At 32.7% G+C, this 10,362-nt stretch overlaps 1 protein-coding gene across 1 annotated transcript; it reads right to left on the bottom strand.

Annotated features, from left to right (window-relative positions):
* Window positions 1–3,048: 3,048 nt before the first annotated feature.
* LOC122272340 (uncharacterized) lies at window positions 3,049–9,164 on the bottom strand. Its single transcript, XM_043055907.2, has 3 exons — window positions 8,965–9,164; window positions 7,025–7,161; window positions 3,049–3,297 (listed from the first exon to the last, which is right to left on the bottom strand). Exons 1-3 carry the CDS (start codon window positions 9,117–9,119, stop codon window positions 3,230–3,232), a joined length of 360 nt encoding a protein of 119 aa, XP_042911841.1. The 5' UTR covers window positions 9,120–9,164; the 3' UTR covers window positions 3,049–3,229.
* Between the last annotated feature and the right edge of the window lie 1,198 nt (window positions 9,165–10,362).

Below are 10,362 nucleotides of genomic sequence, written 5' to 3'. Positions count from 1 at the left end.
AAAATTTTCGAATACGCAATGAATACTAGTATTAATTCCTTTTTAGTTTTTAACCCCAAATTTCAATGCATTATGAGAGTCTGACGAAATATTGTGATCGGTTCACATTGCTCTAATCTCCGAACTTTGCAAGTCTAAGACTAATGTGGATATTTGCAAGGATACTTGACCAGTCGAAGGGCTTGTATAGTTTGTCTATGTAAGGAGCTCCCTTAGACATTCGTCTGGAGTGGTGGCGGTTACAATTATTACGAGGTTTAGCTATTTTAAGTAGGGGTTTTAGGTTACTATTTAAGACAGGTTATGACACGGGTAGGCGAGAGAAAGGGAATCAGGGGAAAAAGAAGCTCCCCTCTTTGAAATGCGCTATTTCTTGTTTCCATAGCAGCAGACGGCCTTAGACTTCGTGGCGAAGGGAGTTCTTTCTATAGACAAATTATATAGGGGGTAGATAAGTTGAGGAGTGTAACTCACTTTTTTAATTTCAACTATTTTTTACTATCTCTCTTTTTCCTACTCGGAAGGAGTTAATGTGTGTTGCCAATTGATCGAAATCGACAGTAACCATATTTTTATTCATACCAACGTCTTTTTAACACTGAACGCGATTCACAAAATGTAATTTTTTCGTTACTTATAAACAAATAATTTAATACTTATAGTTAATAATTAAAACTTTTTTTTTACGGATTTTCAGCTTTGAATTATAAATGAAATGGGATTTTTCTCAGCATGCTAGTTTCGGATTTGTCACTTTCTAACACAGTGGAAAAGTTTTTTTTTTCTTTTTCTTTTTTTTAATGCGAAATGGAACTGAAAATTATTGCTCTTTTCTGACAATTCATTTAGTTTCGGTTTTAAGCAACTATGTATACGAATAATTCGAATTCTTCGCGACTCTCTATGCTACTCGGTACTGAGACCAAAATCTTTTCATAACTTCATTAATTTGAAAAGCTACATAAATTGTTACACTTCTTAAGTAGAGTGGACGAAAAAAATTATATCACCTTGAATAACTATGTTTCTAATGATCGGATTTTCACTTATGAAAACTACCAACCATAATTCAATGGGTTGTCCTCAAATAAGCTAAGTTATTAAGGTATATTATTAACAAGTTGTGCCGAAATAGCCTGGTTGGCAGGAAGCTGGACTCATGTTCGTGAGAACAAAAGTTCGAATCTAGCCGGCCGAAGACTCCCTGTGCAGTAAATGGTGACTGGTGCACGTTAAATCTGTCGAGTACAAAGTCCTCTATGTTCCCATATCAAGTTAGACATCTGGAGGTACTGAATTGGAGATTGATCGTTCCTTGGTTCAGGTCAAAATTACGATCTGCGGATGAATGATTGGGTCCACCCTACAAACGGGTGTGACTTATGGATGTGCAGAAGTCGCATTCTTGGCGTTAGGTAGCGCTACTGGAAAACAAGAACCATCGCACCTTTTGTCTTAATAGCCTATGACAGCAACAACAACATTAACTAAGTTATGGAATCAAATACAGAAATTAATAAACATCTTTTTACCGACAAATTTGGATTTTAAGCATGAAAACATGGCGAGGACTGGAGCAGCCGCAGTCTAAAAGTTATGGTTTCACTGACCAGTAGAATGGATGAAAATTTGAAACCCTCAATGCTAATTTTATTCTTTTCATTTCGAAATTTTGCTACTACAACTCGGGAATGTTTTAAGCTATTCAAATAACACAATTATAAAGTTGGAGGATGTAATTAATCACAATTACTAAATTCCGTAATTTTCACTTCAAAGCGCCATAAAAAGACCTACTGCAGCATTCCCTATATAAAGAAATATTAGTACTATTAACAAATTTAATAAATGACGCCAAATAGACTTTAGCGAATTTTCTACAATCTTTTGAAACTAACAAATTTCGACAATTTCACGTAAAAAATTATTTTAGATACTTATTTAGTATTTTATTTGATAACAACCAAAAATATTTTTCAGTGTAAGATGTACAAACTTTTTTAATTATAAAATTATACTAACAAAGCAGTAATTTTAAATAAAGTAAGTCACAATTTAAATCTAAAATTTAAAATGCAACTTATTTAATATTTTATAACACCATAACTATTTGATCGATTTCATTCAAATTTTGCTATTTATCATTAATATAATATTGTTAAAAAAATATGTAAAATTTTGTATTCCTTACAATTACAGCATCATTAGAAATATTTTTCGTTTACATAGTATTTGGTAGTCTAGGTGATTACTATTTATGCACTAGGTGATTACTTATTACTAGATGATTACTTATGATTGCTACTTCTAAATTTCTCATATTTTCACAAATTTATTGTTGGAAAAGAGGCTTATAACTTTCCGTGAAAAAATTATTTTGATTTGACGAATCCTTTAAAAGATATGAAAACAAATATGACTCATTAACTTTAGACTAACAAAATCTTTAAACTGTTGTAGTGATTAAACTGTAAAAGCCAGCGCTTCATTACATTACCTACATTTCCTTTCTCTATTTTAAGCTGATAAATTCAGATTTGTAAAAAAAATATATTGCAATGTTTCTCCACAAAAAAGCGGGTTTTTTTCTTCAAAATAAGTATATCCCCCCACGATTATAGTTATACATAGTTTTTGGAAAAATGTGAGCTATTGCCATAGCATTTTACAGAATGAAAATCCAAGCAATGCTTCAAAAACTAACAGGATGATCCATCACTGTACATTATTGTTCTAAGTATCATTCTCAATATATATTAAATAATGCAAGTATGCTTATTATAGAAGAAAAAAAAACATTTAATGCAAAAATATAAGAATGCAGATGCTGCTGTTTTAGTTGTTAGCTTTTAAAGAATGCAACAGAAATCTTTCCAGAATAAAAAATAAAAATATGCTTTATTTTATGATACTTTGGTTTAAAAACTATTGCATAAAAGTAATCAGAACTTGTTTATCGTCAATATTTAAATTTTTTGTAGAATGATTCTTCAAAATTGGAAGATAATAACTGAACAATTAAAAGAAATAAGGATCACCATACTTCAATTGATTGAAAATTTCTTTACTAACAATAAACTTACAAAAGATTATTTAGTTTCAGAACAAATTTATTGCTAATTTTAGAAGACAAAACCAATTCACAACATTATTGTCTTCCTTTTGCTGTGATTTTTTTTTTACTGTGCAATCCTAGAAAAATATTTTTCTGTGCTGTAGCAGATTTGCATCAGACATCTACACTTTTATACCATAGAACAAGATGACTACCCTCTTCCAGTTTGAGTTTATCTGGACCTAGAAAAATGAATAATAATTATTACTAATTACCTATGACGATCATTTTCGTCACCCGTATATACTTGCCGCGTCACTATATGACGCGAAATTTCTTTAAATGCTACATTTAAAGAATTAATTAGCCTAATGGCATCATTTGATTAATTATATGCTCATCAGGCATTTATTTCAAATAAATAAAAGTATGTTTCTATCTTCCGATATTAAAAAGAAATGATGCATTTACGGCTACCACTTCTTATAAATGATAATGAAGGAAGGAAAATTTTTTATTTGTTAACTAATCGACGAAATAAAACAAATCAATTATTTTTAATCAAAACCTTAATACCAGTTTTTAATTCGGTTATTGCCTCTTTGTCTGGTATTTAAATAAATCAGATTCCAAAGGATTAAAAACCAATAACAAAAACTCTAAGTTAATTTATACCAGATTTTTCATGACGTTGAGTGAAATTTCAAGAATTGAGAAATGCTTAAAACCAGGAGTTGAAATTGGATTAAAAGCTAAATATTTCAAATGCATATTACCAGATTTTTCCTTTCAATTGCTTTAAAATTGATTTACATTTAAAGAATTGAAAAATTCTTAAAACCAGGAGTTGAAATTGAATTAAAAACTAAACATTTCAAATGCATATTACCAGATTTTTCCATTCAATTGCTTTAAAATTGATTTCCATTTAAAGAATTGAGAAATGCTGTAAGAGAATTGTAAATGCTGTAGAAAAGAATCTTCAAAGGATGTGGGACAAAAATAAATTCGATATAAATAAAAAAAACTAATGATTTTGCCTTACTTGAATAAAAAGGAGAAAGCGCGTTTTAATGGCGGGCACTTGGAACTGTTGTCCATTGGCCTCAGAAAGTGCCAGAACTGCTACCTTCTTCTCGTTACCCACTGGCCACCTGCGGTGAAGCCACGGCGGTGGAGCAGTGTCGCCCACGTCACACGTCACACAACCACAAACACGTTTATAGGGCGGATCGCACTCACACACAAAGGAGAAAGGGCATAGAACACAAAGAGAGAGAAAGAAACATCCATGCCCAGAGAGGGATTCGAACCCGCAGCTACTGGCTCCGCAGTCAGGTACGCTAACCGCTCGGCCACCCGGCCGGTAAAAAAAAAAAAAATTAAAAAAAAAATTAAAAAAAAAAAAGAGAGTATTAATATNTCAAAAAAAAAAAAAAGAGAGAGAGAGAGAGAGAGAGAGAAAGTAGAAACATCTATTTCAGCATTTCTCTACTTCTTTCGGCAATGGAACCCTAAATGATTCAACTTTATTAAAAAATAAGTATATAAAAATAGTTGTGAAAGTATTCAACAATAATACAGCATTTTAATTTAAGCCTTGGTAGCTCAGGGAATGGAGTGTTCGCCTCCCAATGAGGTGACACAGATTCGAATCCTAGCGGTGGCTAGATGATACAAATTCCGCTACCGGCTCGTACCGACCATCGTGCTGACATAAGTCCTCAGACGGATCATGGATAAGAATCCGCTGGTCATGGAGCTAATCTTAGGAGGTTTTCAAAGTTTTCCACTCCGTGTTACACAAATCCGAGTTAGTTTCTTCAAAAAGTCCTCCATGAAGACTAGTTTGTTCCAGTGCTTGACCTATTAGTTTCTTTGTTTTCCGTGTTGGGTTTTAAATTACAAGACTACGGATGATGTTCGTAAACTCATAATAGGGTCGTGTACAGTTATGAAATATAAAGTAAAATAAGAGGAATAACTTGTTTTCCTCGTTCAATCATCAACAATCTTAAGTTAGATTTTATGTCCTACAACTAAGGAAAAATATTTCTTTATTAGCAAATTTAGTTAATTTAATTTGATTTGAAAAGCCCGGTGGAAAATATGAGTGAAATTTTTTTTTAAATACACGTCTTTTTCAGAATTTATTCAATATATTGTTATAAATAAAATTATACATTTCTTTTTTTAGAAAGGTGTCATTTCTTTTCTATTGGCATTATAATTTAATTAATTTCACAAAGACAACCATTCAACAGAAATATTAAATAATGAATTTCTTATTATTTATATTTAAATATAATTAAAAGTTCAAAAATCTTTGAGGGTTTAGAAAAATACCCTAACTCTCGGAACACTTTAAACAGTTTCAATGAACCATTAAGGTTCTACGGAACACCATTTGGGAACCTCTATTCGATTTTATCCTTCTCAAAATCATTTTTTTTTGTTATAAAGTTTAAAACATTTGAAATGACAATGTTTCATCATGAGGTCGGGGAAAGGGCTTAGGAGATATAGCGCTCGTCTCCCAATCAGTTGATCTGGGTTCGAATCCCACCGTTGACTGGCCGATACGAATCCCACACCCAACTCCTACCGACCACAGTGCTGACGTCAGTTATAGAGGGAGCATGGGTTGGAGTTCTCTCTCCATCAGGCTAGCAGAGGGAGGTTTTCGTGGATCTCTCATTACTTGATCCAGCCTTGTCTTCTGGATTGGGTTCAAAACTACAAGGCTACGGAGTTGATCATTGGTAGCTGAAAACCCAAAATTGGGTCGGCTGTTCAACGACTGTTATAAAAAATAAATATATGCAGATAGTGAATCGATATTGTAATATATCTGTAATTTGATGTGTAATTTGATGATAATTTGAATTCGATGACAAATTCACGATCGACCTAATCTATTTAATACTTCCTTAACCATATCTATGTTTCACAAACTTATTTAAATACATATTAGTAAACCAAAACTATCGTTTTGGCATTGTTAATGTATTTATACAATTTACTGTAATCGAAATTGTCTCCAGATTGTGTTGGTAGATAGAGTTTTAGCTTTGGTAAAGATGTGGTAAAATGTGAAAAATAAATTTTAAAGAATCACATTCAGGAGGACGGGACAAAAAATGGCAGCTATGTTCATTCTTCCTATCTGACTTCAAAATAATTCGTGAGTGAAGGTTTTAAGAATGATTAAATTTAGTAAATCAAAAATGTAAGAAAAACTTACGCATTCAAATTTTTAACTTAGTTAATATATTAATTAATTATTTAAATGAATTTAACCCGTAACAGGGCAAAAAAATGTGAACTCAAATTTTTGTCCTTTATGAGCAATACGAATTACGATTATCATACACACTATTATTACGACGATATTCAAACTCACAACCTCGTCGCCAAAAAGTGAGACCACTCAGCATGGAAGAGCCTAAAGGCTTAATTAAAATCCGTGTAGTTAAAAGGACAAAAATTCTTTCAAATTTAGTAATTTGCATTATTGTCAAAAATAAAAGTGAATCAGTTTTTATTCCACCGTACTTGAAAGGGTTAAAAAACAAATAGAGATCCAGCGAATTTAATTTTTTTTATATATGCTTATACTCCTTATATTTTATAATATTTTATCCACGCACTTGTAGTTACTATAATATGTAACAATGTACTTGAGAAGGAATTAAAATTCGGCGTAATCGTTTAATGTAGAGTAGACTTATTGCTTGCCAGAATCACAATGAGCGTTTAAAAATGCTGTGGAACACTGATAGAATTATTAATACAAAACTACACGAACGTAAAAATTGTGAAATGGGAATAAATTAGTAGGAAACATATGTAAAATTAGTTTCTATTTGGCTACATATGCAAACAGTATATGCGTATGCGTTCAATGGGAATTGTATTTTACTTCTAGGTTAGTTAATAAATCTAGTTTATAAAAAAATTTCCTATTACTTGTAAAAGAATGATTGAGAACATCTGTTTTTCCTGTCCCATGAAACAACAGCCAAAATTTTCCAATTTCGGGATCATTCGATATTTGAGCAACTTTGTACACATCTATTTTATCAAAGACTTTTTTCCATTGGAATCTAGAATAAAAATGATAATTATTTTTAATCAGGAAGTTATACGATAGGTAGAAATCAATTGATTCAATACGAGATAACAACTATATAATAAGTATTCTTTGCTGAACAATTTGTGATTGCGTATAAATTTGCTTTACTGTTTGAGTATGGGTTTCGCATGTTAGCATTACAACAAAGCTTTTTTTAGATCATTTAATAAAAGTACGGATAACGATCTGTTGCTTACTTAAATTTTAATTGCATTGGAGCAGAAATTGGTGCACATTGGCATTCCGCGTGTCTCTGACAGTTCGTTAGAGAAGCTTATCTGTAACAATTTTCATAAATACGTTGGAATTACGGGATAATAACTCAATTGAAAGAAAATGTAACAAAAAAATATTGGAGGTTGATAGTTTTAGAATAGATATTTACATTTTATATTGTTTTATTATATTGATCTTTTTTATTCCATTTGCTTTACATTTCAAACTATTTGCGACACATTTTTTACCCTTTATTCATTTCTAAAAAATATTTTGCACGTCATTTAAGTGAAAATTTATCACATTATAAGCTTACAAAAAAGAAAGAAATCGGAAATTCCATGGAGGGAGAACTCAAGTAAATTTTCTATTAATATATCATATTTTCAGTAGTTATAAAATTGATGCCATCACAAAAACTGTTGTACATTCTCTTACATTAGGAATTAGAAGGAAAAAAATCCATATCAAACTCATCTAAATAAATGAAATTTAAAGGATTTTAACACCATTCCTGTTTTTCCTAATCTCGACAAGGATTGATGATAGTTAGTTCTGATAGTTTTGTGAGGGAGTTTCTTCTTTAAACGTTGCGTAACATCAGGTTCTTAAAAATGAGGGAATAAAAACTGAACATTTACCATAAACACATTTGTCTACAGCACTGTTACGTTTCATTACTGTAAGCTAGAAAATATGCATAGTGAAAACGTACAAAGTTTTCTCTGCTGACTGTTTTTTTTCATCACTGGAAATGGTGGTAATCAGAGATGAACATAGAAGTCTGGTCCATTTCTTGGTGACTGAACACGTCACATGTTTGCTAAATAACCCTGACATGCGTGGACAGGTGGCAGAAAAATTCCTCTTAAGATGCACATGAGATGGATAGACCATTTGAGCCATTAGATCAGATGATAGTGTTCTGGGGATTGTTAGTGTCATCCGGGAAAGCCCGATGAATGCTAAAAATGTTGCTGCAAAATACTTCAACATTCACCGTAGTAANCCCTGACATGCGTGGACAGGTGGCAGAAAAATTCCTCTTAAGATGCACATGAGATGGATAGACCATTTGAGCCATTAGATCAGATGATAGTGTTCTGGGGATTGTTAGTGTCATCCGGGAAAGCCCGATGAATGCTAAAAATGTTGCTGCAAAATACTTCAACATTCACCGTAGTAACCAGATCTTTCATTTTGTCACTTTAATGACCTAAAAAAAGACATTCGTGTAAACCGGTTTCATTCGGACGATGTAAAACAACAGTGATGAGGGCGTGGATCAGTTAGTGATCTGTCTACAAGGCAGGAATCGATCGGCTCGTCTCCAAATTGGATAAATGTATTAGAACTTTATTTCATTCACATCTGAATGAAGAAAATTCAATATCATAATTTCAGTGTCAAGGCAAATTCAATTCAATTTGCAGTGATTTTTCATTTTACTGACCCTAATATGAATGTTTTATGAATTTAAATTATAAGTATTGCTGTTTTATTCCTGTTATAACGTTTCCGAACAGTCATCAGGGTGATCTGTTTGTTTGCTACTCACTTGTACTTAGGATCTTCCGTTTCTGCTGACTGCATCACTTGGAAAGCTGTGAAAGTCGAGGGCACTTTCAAATGGATGGTATGAATGATATCTTTCTCGTCGCCCACAAACAGAGAATACTGGATTTGTATTTTTGATCCCGTATGGTGCTTCATTTCTATCTCTAACTGTTCTGAAAAAGGAGAAGAAATTAAAAATTAGGTGAGAGACTTGAAACACGTTAATGTAGGTAGGTAGTTACTCTACTTATGTCGCACTATAGCTGCACAATGGGCTATTAATGATGATCTGGAAAATATCCCTGAGAATGATCCGAAGACATGCCATTGCAATTTTGATCCTCTGCAGAGGTGATGGCTTCCCTGCTTTGGTAGCCAGAAGATCTGAGAGTGAAGTCGGTAGACTTTACGGTAGAACAGTTTAACGAGGACCGATACCTCACACCCTTGATCCCTACGCAGGCTGATCAAAGTGATCCCAAAACCGCTTACTGCCAGCTGCCAGTGAAGTTTGACTTCAGTGTTCTACTGGGAACACTATCTTTTCAATAAGTCCACTGCGGGACACGTTAAGAAAGCAAAACACATGGATATCTAGAGATATGCTTAATTTTTCGACTTTTCTTTTACTAAATTAGTACTCATACAAATGGTGGAAAAAGTGTACTTTAATTTCAGGTAATACTATATGACATAAGACTTATAGTCCTTTTTCTATTATCAAGTGATGTCAAACCTTTAAATGCTATTTTCACAATTGTAATTTTTCTCACATTTCCACAACCTTTCAACGTTCAATATATTATTAATTAAATATTGTTGCTACATTACATTATCATTTAGAGAGTCACTTGAAACCTTAGAACTCAAAGCGATAAAATGTTTGAAGTAATTTTGGACATTGGTTTAGTGGAGCAATGGACGTAGCTCTTAATTTGTCTGCAAGGTAATATTACTTAAAAGGGTTCTGGGTAAATTCTAAGAAGGTTTTGCGTTACGCCAACACCAAATTTCGGTGAAAGTAATGTCTAAGCACAGCAACGTGCAGAATATTTCGTACCTCTAAAGTCTGAACTTTCCCTTTTTACAAGCAATCCTTCTTGAATAAAGTAAATGCACATTGTTAATTTGATTAATATGTTTTTAGATAAACTTTTAGCAACAATAAATTGCAGTTAATGCTTTCAGGAGAACTTGAAAAAGAAAGAAGCCTCCTCGGGTCTGCTCCGGGCTGCTAAATGTACTAAAGAATGCGCACACGTACTTATGCTGAAAGTTATACAAAAATACTACAAGTATGAAGACCACGTCCATGTGATCTTGCGCTACTGGAGTCAGAAATTCGTGCTTCCTATGAGATACCGTTAGACGTTGTAAGAATCGTCGACAATAGATGGCG

The sequence above is a fragment of the Parasteatoda tepidariorum genome, chromosome 10 (genome assembly GCF_043381705.1).
Source record: "Parasteatoda tepidariorum isolate YZ-2023 chromosome 10, CAS_Ptep_4.0, whole genome shotgun sequence".
Taxonomy (NCBI): Eukaryota; Metazoa; Arthropoda; class Arachnida; order Araneae; family Theridiidae; genus Parasteatoda; species Parasteatoda tepidariorum.
The sequence above is the reverse complement of the archived record's forward strand: the minus strand, read 5'-3'. Positions and strand labels throughout refer to the sequence as shown.